At 39.6% G+C, this 21,156-nt stretch overlaps 1 protein-coding gene across 8 annotated transcripts; it reads left to right on the top strand.

Annotated features, from left to right (window-relative positions):
* The first annotated feature begins 54 nt into the window (after window positions 1-54).
* HNRNPK (heterogeneous nuclear ribonucleoprotein K) lies at window positions 55-20,561 on the top strand. 8 transcript variants are annotated; one of them, XM_066340048.1, is made up of 16 exons: window positions 313-429; window positions 2,578-2,656; window positions 2,761-2,840; window positions 3,709-3,806; window positions 5,130-5,186; window positions 6,750-6,793; window positions 7,673-7,745; window positions 8,247-8,360; window positions 9,304-9,432; window positions 9,869-10,170; window positions 10,535-10,589; window positions 14,380-14,430; window positions 18,147-18,168; window positions 18,245-18,327; window positions 18,775-18,944; window positions 19,763-20,561. In XM_066340048.1, the coding sequence occupies exons 3-16, from the start codon at window positions 2,792-2,794 to the stop codon at window positions 19,791-19,793; spliced, it is 1,278 nt and encodes a 425-aa protein (XP_066196145.1). In that variant the 5' UTR covers window positions 313-429; window positions 2,578-2,656; window positions 2,761-2,791; the 3' UTR covers window positions 19,794-20,561. The 8 variants fall into 8 exon arrangements, with proteins under 8 accessions (XP_066196142.1, XP_066196145.1, XP_066196144.1 ...); XM_066340047.1 differs by having other exon boundaries at window positions 19,702-20,561; XM_066340043.1 differs by having other exon boundaries at window positions 7,673-7,746; window positions 8,233-8,360; window positions 19,702-20,561.
* The last annotated feature ends 595 nt before the right edge of the window (window positions 20,562-21,156 follow it).

Raw genomic sequence — 21,156 nt, 5'->3', positions numbered from 1 at the left:
GAATCATCGCGATAGTCTCGCCACAGCCGCGCCGGGGTGCACGCACAAGGCGGGGTTTTAGCGGCCGCCATTTTCTCGCCTCCCAGCCACAGCCGCTCTCGCTTTCCTGGGCCGCCTTCTCGCTACCCGCACCGCTCCCAGCGCGGCTCCCGCTGCCCAGGTAGGGAAGGCTGGCCGGCCGCGGCGCGGGCCTAACGGCGCTGCCCTTCCCCTGGGCCCGTCTCGTCCCTTTCCTCACGGAGGGCGGTGCGGATCGCGGTGCCGCCTCCTGTGCTGACGGGCAGCCACCTCACCCAACGAGGCGGCGGCGGCACCGCACGGGGGGCGGTGGCGGGGCCAATCGCGGGTGGCGCTGTTGGATGTGCGCGTCGGAGGCGAGGGCTGCTCCCCTTTCTCTCCCGTACGCGGTGGGGCCGGCGGCGGGCGCAGGTACGCGCAGCCCGCGGCGCCGTGCGGCCGGGGACGGCGAGGAGGGGAGGGGGGCAATAGAAGGGCACAGGCCGGCCCAGGCCTCGCCTGGACTGGTGGAGCCGCCGCGGTACCCCGCTCGCCGACGCTGCGTGACAGAGCGGTGCGAGAGGACCTGTGTCTCCCGTCGTGGGGCCTCAACCGCCGAGGGCTGCCGTGGGCCCCGGGGTTTCCGTGGAGGTCTCGAGGGGTTGGCGGTAGAACGGGGAAAGCGCTGCGTGGAGGACATTGGCGTGTCGCCGCCTAGGCTATTGCTGAGGGCCCTTAGATGGCCACTGTCTCCGTTGCCTCGCGGGGACAGCGCGGCTTCCGCAGCGCCAGCGGGTCGCTCCAAGGGCGGCGGCGCGGCGTCCGCCGCCGCCTTCCCGCGCCCGCTTTTGCTGATTGTGCCCCGGGCGAGCTTCTGATGAGGATTATGGCGGGCGCAGAGAGGGCGCTCCGGGCCGCGGCCTGCGCGGAGGCAGCCGCAGAGGCCGATCGGGGGGCGGACGCTCTACATCGTGGCCGCGCCGCTTTCGGGGACAGGCGGAGTGCCCGTGGCTCTCGAGCTGACCTGCTCCGCCTGCTGCGCTGGGCTTCGAGCCGCCGGGCACCTCCTTTGTGTCCGCCCGGGCAGAGCCGGGTAACGCTCCCCGCGGCCGCGTGGTGGTGGCGGCGGCCTTAACGCTCTCGGCTCCGCCTCGCAGCGGGCGGGCGGGCGCCATTTCGGAGGGCGCCATTTCCATTGCTCCACGGGGGTGCCGCAGCGCCGCCGCTCTCGCCCCTGTCCCCGCCGCGGTGGGCGGGCGGCTGGAGACAGGGAGGGAACTGAGGGAGGAGAGAGGCAGATGAGAATAGCCGCTGCGCCCTGGAGGCGCTCTGGCGTTCTTCAGCTCTTAGGTCTGTTGTCGATGGACCCACCTCTCGTGTCGCCCATTTTTAAGAGCTTTAGTCTTATTAGTAGTGTGAATGTCCTCGATATATTTAGCTGAGCGAGGTTACACACGACATATGCGAGGTTTGACGAGGGGAGACTATGCTGTGAATTGTAACTGTAACTGTTCACTCCCTGCTGCCTTAGAGTTTTTGGGATAGTTTGAACTAGATAACCCGGTGTCAGAAAGGGCTCTTCCTCTTTGTCACTGTCTTCCTTATTGCCCGTCCTTGTAACAGCGCAATTTTGGCAATGTCTGCCTGTGATCCCGCTCTTACTAAACTTGTGCATGTCCGTTAGGCTGCTTCAAGTGCCTGGAAGTAGCGGCGTGTGTTGGGAAGGCAGAGCCTGCTCTTAGACTGTACAAGCGGGGCAACCATTGCATGGTTGTCAGAGAGTACGTTTAATAAGTTAGAATCAGCTTTTCCCCTTCCCCCTCCCACGATACTGGATACAAAAATGAGTCCCTGCTTTTTGTTGGGGCGACGGAAGTTGAAACAATGCAAGGGGACACGTGATTTGTTTGGCTCTGTTTGTAAATCCCATTTTTAATGATAGTAAGTTGCATAATTGTTTCTTTTACCTGCACTTCTCGCTGATGTGACTTAGTAGCTAAAAGCAAGTCACAATCTCTCTTTGAAAATTGCACTGAAGTACAGCTGCTTTTGGAGGTTTTGGGGGTGTGGATTGTAACTACAGAGGATGGTATTTTTGAAAAGAAGTTATTCTAGTGTAGTTGGAAGCTTACTTTTATTTTATTCATCAATTGTAGTTGAGAGGAGCACACGCTCAAATGTTCCCTAGTACATTTTTAGACAGTTTGTAGAACAAATGCTGACAATTACCCTAACAGGACTATTTATTAAGTGTAAATAGTGTTGACCTAAACACTAGCAGGAACAGATTCTGGTGTAGTGCCCTTTAGAAAGTGAAACCAAGGCACATATCATACTATGTTGAGATTGTGTGATTACTTAAAACTAGCATGTGCCCAAAAACTCTGATTCAGACATTTAGAGTTTATGTGAGTCTACAGATTTGGCCTTTATCTTCTCCTAGTGGTGTGTTTGGCTTGGCTATGCTTTTTCTTTCGTAAAGAAAAAATTTAGAGCGATAGCTTAGGTCAAGCCTTAGGTCAAGCCTTTGGTTTCTGGCTGTAGCGACAGACTCACAACTGGTATATGCTGTTTTCATAGGCTCTTGAAGCAATAGGCTGTTGGATTTTGATCCCGCCCAGAATACTTGAGTTTTTGTCAGCAAGGATATATAATAGCGGTAAGTTCTAGCAGCAGGCATTTATTTTTGTTATTTCTTTCACTTTAGCATGAAGTGCAGTTTGTCTTTTGACAAAAAAATGTACCATCTTTATTTTTCAACAGATTTTGCTTGTCCGCATAAGAAAAAAAGGCAATGGAGACTGAACAACAGGAGGAGACCTTTACCAACACGGAGACAAATGGTAAATTTTTTAAAGGACTGTTCCTTTTTAGAAAAAACATCTTGAAAATGTTTAGTATTTTGAAGAATTTTCTAAGTAGTTAACTTTACCGTATGTTTGCATCAGCAGTAATTTTGTGTTCTGCGTTAAATCTCTTTTAATTAATGTGTCATTATAAATACTTTAAAGCATTAACACATAATCTTTCTGTTAGCGTGTTTTAGACATAAGAACTGAAAGTTATGACCAGCTACTGAACAATATTTCGTAGCTGTGTGGAGAATGTGAATATGTATATGAATGCTGTAGGGCATATCTGTTAATTGCATTTTGTTCATTGCAATTGTTTCGTGCAGTAGTATGAATATGTGAAATACTGCTAAAGAGTTTAATGGAAAATTTCTTGGGAATAATTACTGGGGAAGTTTGGGTATTACTCTTGTTGATTTGTGCGAGTTTTTCCCAAACAGCATCTGAAGTGCTACTTTACTGTTGTTTCACCAGTGTTTCAATGTTGGACAAACTACATTTGAGCTTTATGCCTGAAAGGTTTTTTTGTAAATTAAAAATAATTACTAAGTGGGTGATGCTGCACTCCTTTAGACGAAGTGTCATGATTTTCTTACTGCCTTTGTGCAACATTCTCATTTAATCCACAGTTCATAGATCTTTTAATGCGTTTTCGGTTGTTAATCAGTAAGAAAAGTGTTAAAATAAAGACTTCTTTCTATGCTGTGGATGCTCAGAATAGATGTCTGTGATTAGTTTTGTGCTAATTGGAAAGAGGATATTAATAGTACAGAGCACAGATTTGGCATAAATTCCACTTTATTATGACTTAGAAAGTTAAATAAATGTTTATGTTTCCTCCCTATGGACCTCTCTACAGGCAAACGTCCTGCAGAAGATATGGAGGAAGAGCAGGCCTTCAAAAGATCTCGGAACACTGATGAGATGGTCGAATTGCGCATCTTGCTTCAGAGCAAAGTACACTTTTTTCTTTTTACTGGTTTTGTGTGTAGTATGTGTGGGGATATAAGTGTAGAGAGATTATGTACTTCTTTTGAAATGAGATAACTTACTGGAATTATTTCCAGTATGTAGGAATGGTAATTGTACTTGTAATGCAATGGAATTGTCCTTGGGGTTCTCTTAGAAGAGTAAGTCCCTAAGGATCAATACAAGGTTTATTAAAAAGATAACACTTGCTGAGAAGTAGAGCAGTAAAGATTCTAAGATATTTTTACTTTAGAGTAGAAGGTAGCTATTTTGGGGGGAGTGACTGTATATGAGTCTCTGGAAATGAAGGTGTTTAGAGGATTATAAATTAGTGATTTTAAATAAAATATGTGTGACAAGAACTTAAGATTCTAGTAACTTTCCAAGTAGATCTAGTAAGTTTGCTCAACTGTACTAACAGGAAAAAAGTGTGCAAGTAGTGCTTCAGGGATTGCAGTGATTTTGTTGACAAGTGTAAACAGTTGAAGTTGCTGTATATGAATTTCCTCTGGTGTTTCCAGTTGCTACAGATGATTTATGCTTTCTGAAGTATCTCGATCTTTTGTGTGGGTGTGAAAGAATGTTGTCGTAACTCCCATGTGGCATTTCTGACCAATAGCCAAGTTATATGGAGTACTATGAAATGTATGCATGCTGTTAGTGTAATATATGTGTGTAATAAAAGCAGTATTTTCCATAAAATTTTTGAAAGAACCTGGTAGAAGTGTAGTTTTGCAGTAACTATTCTTTACTGTTTGTCAGTTTATTCCTGTGGATGGTGTTGGTTTGAATGAGGGTGGTGGCTGTTAACATTCGTTTCAGCCTTTTTCAGTTCATATTGCTGTGAGAAATTAGTTACTTTACAAATGTGCAAAACAATATTATCACTTGAAATTATCAAATGTTTGGAGAACAAAAGTGGAATATGTGAGCATATTCCATAAGGAAAAAAAAAAAAGCTGATCAGAGAATTGAGAAAATAATTGACCTGTGTTACATTCATTTAGTTTGGTTTTTTAATAGATCTAGTCTATGAGAAGTCAGTATGGACAGAATTAGAAACTTATCTTTGGAATAGAAATATTAGTGGCAAAACTGAAATATTTTTCTCACTCTGCTATGTTTTGTGATTATAAGAGCTTTATGTGGACAGACTTTTAGTTAGTTTCAGTTTGGTTTGAATTTTTCCAAAGTAGTGCCTGCCCTCACCACTTGAGCGAGCAAAAACAGATCTACTGGTTTTAATCTTGAGTTCAAAAACTTAATCTGTGCTGTGTTGTCATAACGTAACTTCCGAAAACTATTTTCCAGAATGCTGGAGCAGTGATTGGAAAAGGTGGCAAAAATATTAAAGCACTTCGTACAGACGTGAGTATATATGAGTTTGAACTAATTTAACACTGCTTCTTTCAGAGCACTACGTCGAAAACTTGATTGCGTGCATTTCTAGAAATCGGAGCAATTCAACTCTATAGACATCCAAGTTACAAGCCATTTGTGTCAGTTGTCAGAGTAGATAACCGTTCTTCAATTTCTATTTCAATTAAAACCCAGCTTGATGCATAGGAGGAGAGGTTTATGTTAAACCTCTTTGCTTTTTAATAGGATTCTGCTAAATTACACACTTGAAGTGAGTTACCATCCTAATTAAAAATATTGGCAAAACTTAAACTTTAATAGTACCATATATATTATAACTTAAACTTCAGTAGTACCATTCCCCATATGTGTGCATCAGTTATAGTACTGCTGAAATCCTAGTTGCAGGTGGCTGGCGTAACCCAGTGATAGAGGAATTCTTTTAACTTCTTTAAAAAAGCAAAATGAAGTCATCCATCTGTTCTTTAACAGCTTGCACATGAAGCACAAAGGCATTAATATTAAGGTTTCTTGCTGTAAATATGAATATAAAACAGTGAAGGAACACTCTATTCTGTTACTTGGAAGCATTTTTAAGTGGTCATTACTTAATGCCTGTTCACATTTTACAGGGGGTTGACTGATGATTAGACACATGTTCAGCATTAATATTGAGTATTTATAAAACTTGGCAACGCTTCTTAAGTTCCATTTGTTTACACTCCTGTACTTAACATCAGCTACAATTTCAATGGTTTTTCCTATCAAGACTCTGTTCAGCACAAGATTTTGCAATATACCATTACAAATAAATTCCAACTAAGTTCATAAACTACCGCAACTACAGTTGAGATTTGAGTGAAATGGTCAGGAATCATACATATGCTCACTAACTTTGGCAGTTAGTTGTTCCTCTTTTTTTAGGGTTTTTTATCAGGTTATTTTTGTTTGGTTGTTTTTTTGGTGTTGGTTTTTTTTTTTTTTTTTTTTTCCTTTTTTTTGCTTTTTTGAGTAAATCAGTATGTCACCTAAGTCCAGATAATTTAGGTTTGTCTGGAACATGAAATTTCCCGATTCACCCAAGGATCTAGTACTGTCAGTCTCAAGAGATTTTGCGTCTACCCTCATGAGCCAGCCTGCTACTGAAACATCATTTGTTAAAAGTAAAAAGTAGTTTAGTCAGATCAAGTGACTCATTTTTAAAGTCCATTCTGTTAGGCCACAGTCGGTGTAGCAATCAGTTATTGTGTTAGTCTTCAGAACAACTTAAGCTTGTTTCATTAATTGAGAGTAATGAGTATAGTTTGTATTAAATTAAAATTTATTGCTTTTCCCCCTTTTCCCTCTCCTTGTTTTTTTGGCCATATATCTCCGTTGCCCATGTACTGGATCGACTTGCCCCTGCGTTGCCCACCATGACGTTGGCCCATCCGCCCCTGAACGCCCATGTGAAAACCCTGGTTGGCTATGCCCAAAAATGTGCTCGTTGCCAAACGGGTACCATACTTGACAACTTCCGATTGAATACCCATGCCCAATGCCAACATCCACGAACGCCAATGACCAATGCAGTACAATGCCAGTGTTTCAGTCCCAGACAGCAGTGGCCCCGAGCGGTATGTCCCAACAGTTTATGCCTCACTGCCTGAATAGAAAGAGAGAAATGTATTTTATTACCTGCCTTTGATATAATTAAATAGTATCCCCTTATAGACGGTGTATTGTTTTTTTTCAAGTTTTCTGTCTTATTTTCCCCATTAAGTCTTTTTGTCACTGAACTTTTACGTGAGTTGCCCACCCAAACAATCCACTAATTTTATTTCAATGGAAGGAGCACAGCTTCAAGTGTTGCATATTTGCTGCATTGTAAATCAGATTGGTTCAAAATAGTCTCTCGCTCTGTCTTTGTGGCCCACCTTGCTCCCCTCAACATTGCCTGTTCATAATTATTTCTGATGAAATGCTAATTCCGGTTCGCTTTCCTTCACTTCTCATTTGTTCTGTCTTTTTTTGTCTCGTATTTGTATTTGTTTTCTTGGAGAGCCCATTAGTAATCTGAGTTCCATAGCCTGATTCCAGATACAACGTTCACCACTTGCATATCCTCACTTTTAATATGAGAAGGTGTGCCAGTTCTACGAATGTAATAGCGAGGGTATCCTTGATAGTGGTGGCGGGGATCATGAATATTCACTCCTACTTTTCAGTTCTGCGTCAATTTCTTGCCCACTTAATTTAAGCCCTTCCAAAAGCCCATTCTGTCTTTCTCTCTCTGCAAGACCTACCTTATCTTAAATTTCTCATGCATATATACTGGGCATAAACAAAGATGCATGTGTTGTAAATTGAGCAAACTGGTTTACTTTAAACGGGGAATGTTTGTAAACTCTTCTTTGTAGTAAATCTTTTTAAAATTTTGTGATGATAAAAAGAATTTACTTCTGCTTTTTCTTTTCTGCCGTCTCCATATTGTCTGTCATCCTGGCTTCCAACAGCATCTTGAGTATAAGTGCAGATATAGAGACAATTGGAGAAATCTTGAAGAAGATTATCCCTACTTTAGAAGAGGTATTTATCTTTAAATTTTATTTTTGTTTAGAATGAAAAGATTAGCTTTTGAATGAAATGGTTCTAGAGTATTTGCTACTTTTAAATACAGGAAATTAGAAAAGTGAAAAATCCCAAAAGCCTTTTAAAAGATTATGGCTGTCACGCTACATGTTGGCATTTTTTTGAGTGGAGGGCAGAGTCTGTCATTGTTACTAAATTAACATTTTGAACAGCCTTCCTGTTTTTCAAATAAGTGTTGCACTGTTTTATACCTTCTTAAATCTTTATAGCAAGTGGTGCAGTGTAACTTAAAAAGTAATGTAAATAGAGAAAACTGATACATCATGTTCTCGTGAGGTCTTTAAATTGTTGCAGTTGTATCAAAAGAAATACAGGGCTACAATTCAGCAGTAAATTAGATCACCCCATTGTGTTTGAAGAAAAAGCTTGAAACCCCAAATATTTTGAATATTTGTGATTAATCTTTATTGCTTCTCCCTATATGCATCTTATTTGCAGTACCAACACTACAAAGGCAGCGACTTCGACTGCGAACTTCGACTCCTTATTCACCAGAGTTTGGCAGGAGGAATTATTGGTGTCAAGGGTGCTAAAATTAAAGAACTCAGAGAGGTATGTGCTTTCTGTTCTTCTGAGATTTGATTTTGTTCAATAAGCAATGCTTTCTGTTCATAAGGGGCATGCATCTGCTCTGCAGTAATTTCTTCTGAACATGTTGCATATATGCTTTTGATGTTATGAGATGGAGCTGGGAGTTGAAACTTCCTTGCAGACCCTCAGAAATAATGTTGGAGGCAGAGCCAGGACTTGGTTAAATATTTCTTAAAAACGGTGTTCTATGCAAATAAAGTAGTTTTACTTCATTTTATTAAAATTATATTAATTTCTCCTTTTAGAACAGACTGTTGCATAGTGTAGAATTCTTTGTGTGGTTGGACACACAAAACAGTCTAGAATGAAAGCATCTTCACAGTTGATGCACTGTGAAAGGACTTCATGCTCAGTTTTCTGATTTTTAATTCTAACTCCTGGAAGACGATATTTTTTCAAGGGAAGGAGTAAGATTTTAAAAACCTACTGGTCTCTCTGAACTGAAAACACATGACTGAGTTTCTTGGTGTTGTGTTTGTGTCAAAGGCAGTTTCAGATCAGTTCAGGTATTAGCCAATACTCGTTCGTATGGATTAAGAAAGGCAAGGCAACTAGACATAATCCTAGCAACATTGCTGTCTAAGCATTCAAAGCATGTTTAATTTGAAAGCTAATACAGCGTGTAAGCTCATAATGATTATGTGGTCCTTTTTCTAATACTTAATTAAATGATGTGTCATAGATGAGTCATAATTGAAATAGGAGAAAATCGAGGTTTTTTTCATCTTCATACAAAACTTACAGCAGCAAGATCTTTAAAATATGTAATCTTCTAATTTTGTGTAGTAACTTAAAAGCAAGCGTGCAGATTTAAGTATTTTTAATAATTTTTTAATATTTTAATGATTTTATAAACTATTTAAAAATATATTCAATAATCTTGGATTTTGTTTTTCTTCTGCAGAACACTCAGACCACCATTAAGCTCTTTCAAGAGTGTTGTCCTCATTCAACTGACAGAGTGGTGCTTATTGGTGGAAAACCTGATAGAGTTGTTGAGTGCATCAAGATTATCTTAGATCTTATCTCTGAGGTAATGTTTATTACATTTATTTTATTCTTTCATTTGCATTCATTTTGTTGGAATGTTTTAGACATTAGTTGGATGAAAAATGTTATCTATTAGTTTCTAGTTTAAATTCATTGCCTCCTATCTTCCCAACAGCAAAGTGATGAACCTTGGAACTGTTTCTGTTGCTTAGAATTGGGGTATACTTTATGAGGGAGGAAAGCAAGTTTTGTTACTAGTGGGCCATTTATACTTAACTTGTCATCAGAATGGAAAATTCGAAGAGTACACATCTAAGTAGTTTTACTGTCATAGTTAAGTTCACTGGAAGCACATCAACATCTCCTTTCTTGGCAGCATTGTGAAATCAAGAACATGTTCCAAGTGCATAAATGTGTTGATTAAATATGCCAGTTTTAATAGAACTGTCTGATTTGAGGAATTGTTTTGTTTGTATTAGTCTCCAATTAAAGGACGGGCCCAGCCTTACGATCCCAATTTCTATGATGAAACGTATGACTATGGTGGCTTCACGATGATGTTTGATGATAGAAGGGGACGGCCAGTGGGCTTTCCGATGCGTGGAAGAGGAGGTTTTGATCGAATGCCCCGTGGTGGGCGACCTATGCCTCCCTCAAGAAGAGATTACGATGACATGAGCCCTCGCAGAGGACCTCCACCACCTCCACCAGGTCGTGGGGGTAGAGGTGGCAGCAGAGCTCGTAATCTTCCTCTTCCTCCTCCACCACCTCCTCGTGGCGGGTGAGTTGCTGTATAAATAAAACGCATTATACAAAAACTCACTTATATCTGAGTCACTTTCACATTTTCAGCGATTTTTGCCATGTTTTTTTCCGTGCTTCCATGTTGGTAGTGAGTATGCAAAATAGAACCTGTATTGGACAAGAGTATTTTGAAATTTAGTAAAAATTAATTATCTGCTGTGCTGTAGTGAGTTGCCAGGACTATGGTCAGTAGTTTTGGTAACTTTTGTTTCTCAGTACTTAAGTTGAGTAGTTTGATACTAAGTTATGTGAACCATGAATGGGAAAATCCAGATGGAATAAACAAGCTAGCTCATTATACACATAACACAATTAACATGCTGCTGCCTTTTTTGTTTTAGAGATCTGATGTCCTATGACCGAAGGGGCAGACCAGGAGATCGTTACGATGGCATGGTATGAGTTTAAAATTTGCTCTGTTGTGTCCCTAAGCACAGTCAGTATGCTGACATGGTGTTGCTGAACTGCGTGTGCATTCATTTGGGACATACGCAGTTCTGATAGTAAACCCAAAACATGTTTCCATAGAAATGGTGCTCATGTGGAAGAGTATTTGAGGTGTGAATGGTACTCTTCTGTTTTCTTTCTTTCTGTGATCAGAAAGATTCAGAGAATTTGTGCTCAGCCGTGTAGGTTTTCTTGCACTGGCCATATTTAAGTTCTGTTTTAATCAGCATGACAGAAATAGCAATTGTTAGATCTTTCAGGTAGAGAAAGCATGTCAGAACAAGGTTGTCTGATGAGTTATACAAGCATTCTTAACACTAAAGGTTGGAAAACATGCGCATGGATGCAGTAATACAGATTTATGGATCTGTGTCTGAAAAGAGCTCTAGTTGATGGAATGTGATGTTTCTTTTGAATCAGTTCTTCTATATTCTTCAGTTCTCTGCAGAAAATCGATTCTTATTTCCAAGTGTTCTGGAGTTACAACCACTGCTTAGTTGAATCCTGCAGCAGTTCTTTCTGTGGGGAGAAAAAAACCTCATAGTGTGTGGAAGCTTAAAACAATGGATAACAATCTTCTGTGTTGCATTTTGAACTGCAACACCCCAGCAGCCATCTGCTGTGCTGGGACAAGATTACTGTATCCTCAGTAAAAAATCCAGGAGATTGTCCTGGTTTCAGCTGAGAGAGTTACTTTCTTCTCAGGACACCTGGCCTAGTGCTTTATTTTGAATTCAGTATGAGAATGATGTTGATAACATGCTAATATTTTTGGTTTTCCCGTGTAGTATTTATCCTAAGTCAGGCAGTTAGCGTCTCATGCCCTGACAGTGAGTAGGTACACCAAAGAAGCTGGGAGGGATCATAATCAGTACAAGTGACCTGAACTGGCCAAAGAGATACTCCACACCATAGAACATCATACACAGTATATAAACTGGGGCAGTTACACAGAAGGGGGTTCATAAGGGTTTGAGGGTCAGCCTGGCAGTGGTCAATAAAGTGGTGAGCAGCTGTATCATGTCCCCTTGATTTTATTATTGTTTTTTTTCATTGTTTTGGGGTATGATGGTGTTGGTTGCTTCATTTTTTTTATTGGTTTTCTTCATTTTGTTTTTTAACTTTTTCTCAGTTATTAAACTGTTCTTATCTCAAGCTATAAGTTTTACTTTCGATTGTACTCCCAGTTCCACTGGGGGTTGGGCTGGGGGGTTGTGAGCAAACCACTGTGTAGTTCTTAGTTGCCACCTGGTCTCAAACCACAACAGAGGTGGATCTCTATAGTAACAATCTTCTTTTCTCCTCTGGCTTTGTTTGGCACATTCTTTAAGATGACAGATGATGCATTTTTTTTCTTCTAAACTAATGTAAAAGATAGAAATGAAAAAGAACTATGAAATGGGCTACCGTAGATGGGCTTCACATTCCTCCTTGGCAATAAGTTACTGGAACTAGAAATTGCAAGAATGTTGTGTGCTTATTAGAAAAAAAATTAAAGGAAATACTTACATTTACCAAAAAAAACTTGTTTTCTATGCTACTCTACACGCTAAGAAGCTGGAAGAATGGAGAAGTACACCTCCATGATTCCTTATCTATGTTATCTATGTTTTGTATTCTTCTATTTGCAGCTTACAAAGCCTGTGCTAGACTACATAAACTGAGCAGCCTGCCCTTTGGGTATTTGGTTGAGCACAGTCTAACTCAGCTTGACTCTTGAGCAGTAGTGTGTTCTAATTTTTGTTCTATTTTTATTCCAGTCCAGCTAGAATAGAAGATCCATTATGACTTAGGTTTAGCCTGTCAGGTTGGCGTTCACTTTATTGACATGAATTTCTACATGCAAGTGGAATAATTTCTGCTTGTTTGGTTTCTTTCAAGAAATAAAAAGCAATTTCATTTCATTTTTGTAGTGAAGCTGCTCATGATTTTGGCTCCTTTGTGTCCAAATATTATAGCCTAGTTAAAGTGAGGACTACTTCCCAACAAAGATAGTATTTAATTCCTAGTTTTAGTTAATCAGGATCCTAGTATCCTAAATTGTGTAAGCAGAAAGGAAATCTTCACACTGAGTATGACATCATACCTTCAAGTATCATGCCAAAAGGTAAAGTCTTCCTGTGCTACCCTTTGTTTCAGATAGAAACTCTTGTATAGCTAAAGGTTTAAACTAAACCAATATTATTGTGGTTTGTGATCTGCCCTCTAAGGGCGATTTTTCCCATCATTAGAAGTGCTCTTTTCACATGGATTGTATCCTACATAAGTGTAATAAAGGGCAGCAATTGATGAACATCTCAAAAATACTGGAAAAACTGAATGTAGAGAAAAAAATTTTTTGCCAGTCCTCCTTTTCATTAAAGGCAGACAGATAGAACAGTTTACAGCCTTTAAGATGGGATGCTGAACTGTGGTTTTTCATGAATTCCTGAGATACAACAATATTGACAGCCTTTTGTAAATGCTATGTTTGTAAATACTAAAATGAGAAAAACCCATTTTGATTTTAAAAGATGAGTAAATTCCTCTTGGCTGTACAATGTCAATTGCTTAAAGTATCATCACAAGACGATACTTGTCTGTTAGCCAGGCTTAAAGTTCTAGGATAAATACGTACTGCTGTTTAAATGCTAATTTGGCTTATAATCTGAAGTTCTGAAGCTTTGTCTCCAAAGTACAGATTTGTTTATCTGCATATAGAAGTTTTATTTCAGTGTGTAGCTACTCCAGATCAAATCCGGGAGGGCCATCAGGGCTATTGTAATCTGAAAAATCCTGAGTTTTCTGTATTTTTTAACATCCTCATTCTTAGGGCATGTAAAAAAATAGTAAAGGAAGAATGTATGACAACTGTGCTATTTATTCGTGCAGAGGCTAGAAGGAAGTAACAAAATGCTACTTTTCTAGGTCACCCTTAGAAACCAGAAAGACTTACTACAAAATCATTTGACATCAGTTAGGACAGCATGCAGGTTTTTTTATTAGATGTAAAAGTGAATCTCTTTGCCTTATCCAGTCTGTCAGTCTGGTTTCTGTTCCAGTTGTGAGTAGGGAGTAGTACAAATTAGTCTGCAGTATAAAACGTTATGCAAAGACACCCTGTTTCAGAAACTCATTTTGCACAAATAAACATCAATTGCTGAAATTGTAAAACTCTGAAAGAATAAATGCCATATATCATATGTTTTAGAAATATAATTAAGTTTATAATATAATTAATCAGTGGTAGATTGTTACTCTACTTACTGGCTAGATGAGGTATTTGGATAGTAGAATACAAGAAGCAGTGTTCTTCCTGCTTAACCTGCGGTTGGTGTAATTATTTGCAGTTACTTACATCAATCTTACTAAACCTTCTTTTTCCAGCAGATGGCAGAAATAAAAGAACGATAAAAAATTTTTACATGTAAAAATGTAAAAAGTTTTTTAAAGAAAAAGGAAAAAAAAAAAAGGAAAAACTTTTTTAAGTTTTGCCTTGTCATTAGTTTGAGCTTCTTGGAGGAAAAATCTATTAATAGCCCAGAAAGAGAAGGAAAACATGTTGCCCATTTAAAGTTGTCCCAAAGTAAAGTTAAAAGCCCCAGTGAGTCTTGAAAATAGTCTAAATCACTTAAAATTAAGTCTTTGTTAATAGTGTAAAGGTTTCTTTGTACCACTATGCATTTTATTTGGTTGTGACATTCTCTGAAAGTCTATTTGATCTAAACTTCCTTTTTTCCTCTTATGTTGCGTTTGCAAGATGATGCAGTGTCACGTGGATGCCTGTGATGACATGCAGCCACCGGAGTTGGTGAGTGTTTTCTGCCTGTTTTTTGAAAACTGCTTTATTGAGTAGGTTAAATGATAAAGCAAAATTTTTAAGATATCTTGAGTGTAGTCCATGGCAGCTTGCACCTATTAAATTTTAGAAAACCATTCTTCTGATTTCAAATTTGGTGGCAGACTCAATGATGTGTCCTTTGAATACAGGCAATGTTAGTAGAAATGTGGAATTATGCAGCAGCCTAGAAAAATAGAGGAGCTTTTCTGTACCTCTTTTGCCTCTTTTATACACTATTTTCATTTTGATAAATGGTAACTTTCTAAATAACTGATGCACTGTAGATGCATGCATTTACATTTATATTTGGTCTTACTTTCTTAATGCTGTGGGATTTTATTTCAAACAGCAAATATTTAAAGTGGCCTCTCACTTTTATTTGTGAATGAACTTCATTTATCTATCAGTCTGTTTGACAGTATATAATTTGGTCAGATAGGTTTGGGGATGTTATCACAGAATCATAGTTTTGGTTGGAAGTAAACTTAAAGATCATCTAGTTCCAACTTGCCATGGGTAGAGAACCTTGAACTATACTGGAATGCTCAGAGTTCCATAGAATCTGGGTTTGAACACTTCAGTAAATGTGCATCCACAACTGTTATGGGCAACCTCTTCCGGTGCCTCACCACACTCAGTGAAGAATTTCTTTCTAATACCTAAACTAAACCAACCTTCTTTCAGTTTAAAGCTCTTGCCCCTTGTCCTTGCTCTACATGTCAGTATGAAAACTCTTCTCAAGCCTTCTTGTAGGCTGCCTTCTGGAGCTGTAAGGCCACAGTAAGGTCACCCTGGAGCCTTCTGTTCTCCAGCCTGAACAATCGCAGCTCTCAGCATTGTTACTGGAGATGTGTTGCATCTGTCTAATAATCTTCGTGGTCCTCTGCCTGACGTAATCCTGTAGGACCATGCTCTTAATGTTGGGAGCCTCAGAGCTGGCTGCAGTACTCATGTTGGGGGTCTCAGAGAAGTAGACTAGCAGGGCAGAATCACTTCCCTTGACCTTTCGATGCAGCATGGGACATGGTTGCTGTGCTGGGCTGCCAGCACTCAAGTGCTCATTGCTTGGTCATGCCCTGCTTCACCCACCAGCAGCTCCAAGTTGTTTTTGGCAGGGCTGCTCTCCATCTGTTGATCCCCCAGCCTGTGTTGATACTGGGGGTTGCACCAGCTCAAGTGCAGCACCATGCTCTTGGTCTTGTTAAATTTAATGAGATACCCATGGGCTCACTTTTTGAGCTTTTCCAGGTTCCTCTGGATGGTGTCCAGTCCTTCAGGTCTCTCAGCAGCACCACTTAGCTTGCAAACTTGCTGCAGGTGCACCTAATCTATTTGTGTCATTGATGAAGACATTGAATAGCACTGTTCCTAGTGAAATCCAGCCGCTGAGGGACACTTCTTCATGTCAGTTGTGAGCCATGGACACTGCCCTCTGGATGCAGCTATCCTATGCAATGAACAGTCTACCCACAGAATCCATCCCTCCAATTTGGAGGGAAGGATATGGGGACTATGTCAAGGCCATTACAGAAGTCCAGTTACATAATACCTGTAGCCCTTGTCTTGTTCACTGATCTAGTCACTCCATTGTAGAAATTAGAGTGCATCACGTGTTGGCAATGTCTTGATGATGATGAAATGCTGCTAAATTAATAATTGAAAAGTCAGTTCTTAGTTTGTATACACAGCAACTGCTGTCAAATTCTATTTTTTTGTAGTCTGGAGTGGCAGATGTGATGAAGGAAAGGTTTTTTCTTTAAAATAAATTAGTCTAAAAAGGAACCCTATGACAAATACCAACAGCAGTATATCTGCATATGCAGTATGCTGTGTGATCAGCTTTTCAATTAAACCTTAAGCAGAGTCCTTCCTTGTCTTGTATTTTTGGACTCCACTGTGAGCTGTTAGGTTGTCTTATAACATGTATTGCTTAGTAACATGATTAGACAATTGAGGTTGCTTAGAGACAGAGGATAAACTCAACAGTTTAATCTTAATAGCTTCTATTTTGATGTAAAAAGATAGTAAGGAATATTTTTGGGAAAGTTGTAACACTGTAACTCTGGGCCGGTAATTGTGAGTAATTGAACTTGAGTGGCTGCCAGCTGCTCTTATGCCCTTTAGTAGAGTGATGTGAGATAGTAAGACAGAAAAGTCTGTGGCTCAGGATTAAGACAGGCAAATTACTAAATAACATCATAGGCAAAACAGAGTTGGCTTGAGGTAGATTTACCACCACTTTGAGTAGCATGGTGAGAAACATAAAAACACCTTTACCTATCTTCACTTCTTCACAGACTCAGTGTCTGCTCCTTCATTCCTTACTCTTCTACTTCTGCTGCCATGAATTGTGCAGGGTTAGGGAATGGCCAGTTCCAAGTCAGTTCATCACACTTGTCACTGCTCCTTCCCCTCTGCACTGTTCCCCTGTTCCAGTGTAGAGTACTTTCCATGGGATGATACAGCTGTTTGTGAACTGCTCAAATTACCTGTTTCCAGTGGACTACAATCCTTCAAGAACAGACTTATTTGGTGTTGGTCCCCTTAAAGGCCACAGGTGTGTCTGTCTGTGCAGCTTCCTTCAGGGCATATCTACCTGTTCTCAGCATAGCATCCCTCAATGGCTGCAGTGTAGCAATCTGCTCCAATGTGGTTCTCTACATGGGCTTCAGGGCAGTCTCCATTCCAGTGCCTGGAGCACTTTTTTTTTGTCTTTGCTCACTCTTGCAGTCAGTGCACATTGAGAATTTTTACTCTTCTCTTAAATATTATCACTGAGATGGCACTAGCTTGGCTGACAGTTTCAGCCTTAGGCAGCCTCCAGCGTCCTCTCACAGACCACAGGTGTCTGTTCAGAAGTTGAATTTGAGAGGGCAGTGTATAATTATTCTCTGCTTCTGTAGGTAAGTACAAATATGGGGTCTTGCACACCTAGGACACATTAGATGAAATGAGAACTTGATATCAAATGCAAGTTTATAAATGGTGAAAATGGCCAGGAGTGCTCGTTGCAGCGATTTGCATTTGGTATATGGTGGTTTAAATGTAACAGAAGTAACTCATGTCGTGATGGTTTATTCAAAGATGTAAAGGGTAGTAGCATAGTCAGAATCAAAAGTGTAGATGTAGTAGGGTGATTTACTGGGCAGATATCTTGCCCTGGAACTGGAGATCAGAGTATCTCTTGAGTTGTATTGGGACTATTAATAAGGCTCTACTCTGATTTTGTAATTCTGATGTTCAGTACAGACGTCACAAGTAGATCAGCATCAATAGCTATCTACAAGAAGCTGAGATAAAGAGACTGCCTTGGTAAACCGGCATGGCTGAATCCTTTGTCATTTTATGTATTACTTTTAGAGGTTTTAATAGGGCAGGATAAAAATCACAGAATATCTGGAGTTGAGTGGGACCTACAAGAATCATCTCATCCAGCTTGTGGTCCTGCACAAGATTGCCTCTGGTGCAGATGAACAGAGATAAAGGAGATCTCGCTCACCCACCCCCTCTGTTTCTGGTCTTCTCTCTTTGCCTCTTGATGGCACAACACTGTTGTACTTATATCAGGTTGAGAGTCATGATGTGTGATTAAATGGGCCTAAAGTTAACAATACAATGCTTAAGATAAAAATGTCTTAATGAAGCATGGCTGTTCACTTTAATGTTTTTTTCTCTTTCTCTTACAGTTTGAGGGTGGCTCTGGTTATGGTAAGTGTTCATATAGAACCTTGCATGTAGTTCATTATATAGTTACTGAAGGACTCGATGCATACACTTAAATCAGATTATTCTTATGCAGGGGGACGTGGTTCATATGGCGATCTTGGTGGACCCATCATCACAACACAAGTAACGATTCCCAAAGATGTAAGTAAAGTTGATTTGCTTTCAGCTCATGCTTTCTCATACAAAAAAAGTCACAGCCATTTCTCAAACCGTTTAGGTAAATAAGAAGTACTTAAAGTGCTTGATAAGTACAAAACATGCGTTTCTAAATCACCAGTAGTGTATTGTTTGACTGTTTGGTTTCTGTCTTCAGACACGTTAAACAATTTTACCTGTGGTTAGTACTCAGTAATATAGATGGTCCTTGTAACACATGTTTTGCAAATGAGAGCTGGTTCTCCCAGTTTTATCTCACCTGTGTTCATACAATTGATACTGCAGGGAATATTTTTAGGCTATAAACAAATAAGCTCCCATTGCAACACTTAAAAGTGAATTTTTGGAAACTACTGAAATGGTGTTGTAATTTTCTAACTTTTTGGAAAGACCGTTTTAGCAGGAAATGAATGTTTTTGCTTTCTTCCCTAGTTGGCAGGATCTATTATTGGAAAGGGAGGCCAGAGAATCAAACAAATACGTCATGAGTCAGGAGCTTCAATCAAAATTGATGAACCACTAGAAGGCTCAGAAGATCGGATAATAACTATTACAGGAACGCAGGACCAGATACAAAATGCACAGTATTTGCTGCAGAACAGGCAAGTTAAAGTTTATTATTGTCCCCACTATCAAATTAACATGTATAATATAAAACTGCTCTCCTCTGTGAATCAATTTTTTAAGAAGGCAGGTTTTAAGTAACTATTTGAACCTAACTTCTCTAGTGGTAGTTCTGCCTTGATTCTCTTCTGTTCTCCATTCTAATTAAAATGAAGACACCCTCAAAACTAATCTTGCTGGAAGACATCTTAACCAAGCAGTCCTCTCCTTTCTCTGGTGAAAACTGCTGCAAAAAACTACTTGTAATAAATTACATAGAGCCTGTAGAAAATATAGAAGATTTCAGTGGATGTTGGCCTAGTTCTGTGTGGAAGACTAGTGATTTTGTTGTTTTTAGATAACTAAATTGACAACAAATCACAGTCTGCCATATGGCACAGACCATGCCTCTACAGGACAAGTTGAAATCGATTTGGGGCTGTTATGCAGCATTTCACACCTTGCTGACAGTACTTTGCCTTTTCTGCCACATACTAACAGCTACAGATAGTATTTGCTGTATTAATATTCTGGCTGCTGTTGCAGATTTTAATGTCTTAACTGGAATGTTTGGCTTTAGATTACTAATATTTAACTGTGCCTGAAATACACTAATATAATTGTTAGCCATTGACATTTTAAAATTACGTACTTCAAAACCTGTTAGGAATTTGTAATTTAATATGCTTTATGAATGTTGATGCAAGATGTATGGTCCATCATTCTAATACATGCTTTTTTCTTTTTCTTTTATAGTGTGAAGCAGTATGCAGATGTTGAAGGATTCTAATGCAAGATTATTTTTTCTTTTTTATAGTGTGAAGCAGTATTCTGGAAAGTTTTTCTAAGACTAGTGAAGAACTGAAGGAGTCCTGCACCCCTTTTTTTTTTTTTTTATCTGCTTCTGTTAAAAAAGCCAACATTCCTCTGCTTCATAGGTGTTCTGCATTTGAGGTGTAGTGGAATCTTTGCTGTACACCAGATGTAATGTTTTAGTTCCTTACAGATACATGGGGGGGAAAGGGCACACGAGACTAACATTGCAATTTTAAAGCAGCAGAGAGAGTGAATTCTATTTTTGTTGATGGTTGGTGGTAAATTGTACTGTTTTTCTGTAATTGTTGTGAACACCCTGCTTTATGTACACTGTATCTTACTTTGAAGGGGGAGAATATGGTAAGCCACGTGTCCCTGGCATTTGTTGAGAGCAGTGTGCAGAATGTAATGCTTTTTTGTAAGAAACATTTTAGGATTTTTAAATAAATTTAGTGAACCTATTCTTGGTGGTCATTTTTTTTCAGGTCCACATAAGGTCATAACTAAAATGGGTACACCTAGTTTGTTTTTTTCCCCCTTTGAATTAAAAGCTGCTGTTAAGCTTGCTCTTCAGTTTTCTTGATATATAGATGGAGTTATGTGGGATTTTTTTTTTTTTTGACAAATTAAAGAAATTGTGTGAAAGCAATGCATTGCTTTGCTGTTTGGGTGGGAAAAAAGATGAAAATACTCACGCAGCTGTTGTGTAAAACTTGACATTTTTGCAAGTGTTTGGCCCCCTTTGCAATACATATATATATTGATGACAGTATATAAATAAAATATTTTAAAACTTTGTACACCTGGTTTTAGACAGCTTGCTTAATGCAGAGTTGCTCTACCATTACTGAATAAATTACACCTGTTTCCTGAGCTTTTGTTTGTATGAGGTAGGAATTGCGAATTGGCAAGTTGACAGTACAACTGTGTAACCTGTTTTTCATTGTATGCAAAACTTCAACTTGTTTCCCAGATGTATGTTGAGTTCCGTAAGAATTATTTGTGAGAAATTAAAAAAACTATAAAGCCTCTGGATCTCATGTAATACTTTGGCATTTGTATTTATAGTTAAAAGTTTTAATTTCACCTCCTGAATAAAAACAAATGAAAAAGTGTAAAGGTGTGTGGCACATACAGATATGATGGGTAGAGACAAATTGAGTATTCTTTTATTGTGGTTTTTTGTGGTTGGTTGGTTTGTTATGTCCCATTCTCCCCCATGATTTGTAGCACATGAACTTCACCTTTTTAATGCAGCTACTCTTTAAAATGGCTTGGTAAAAAGGCAACAAGAAGCCTGAAACAGTCTGCAATAAGGCTGGCTCCCTTGGCAGAGTGACGGTGAATTCCGTAGAAAAATGCTGTCACTAGTCGGTTGGAAGGCAACTGTCTTGG

The sequence above is a fragment of the Sylvia atricapilla genome, chromosome Z (assembly GCF_009819655.1).
Source record: "Sylvia atricapilla isolate bSylAtr1 chromosome Z, bSylAtr1.pri, whole genome shotgun sequence".
In the NCBI taxonomy this organism is placed as follows: domain Eukaryota; kingdom Metazoa; phylum Chordata; class Aves; order Passeriformes; family Sylviidae; genus Sylvia; species Sylvia atricapilla.
The sequence above is the reverse complement of the archived record's forward strand: the minus strand, read 5'-3'. Positions and strand labels throughout refer to the sequence as shown.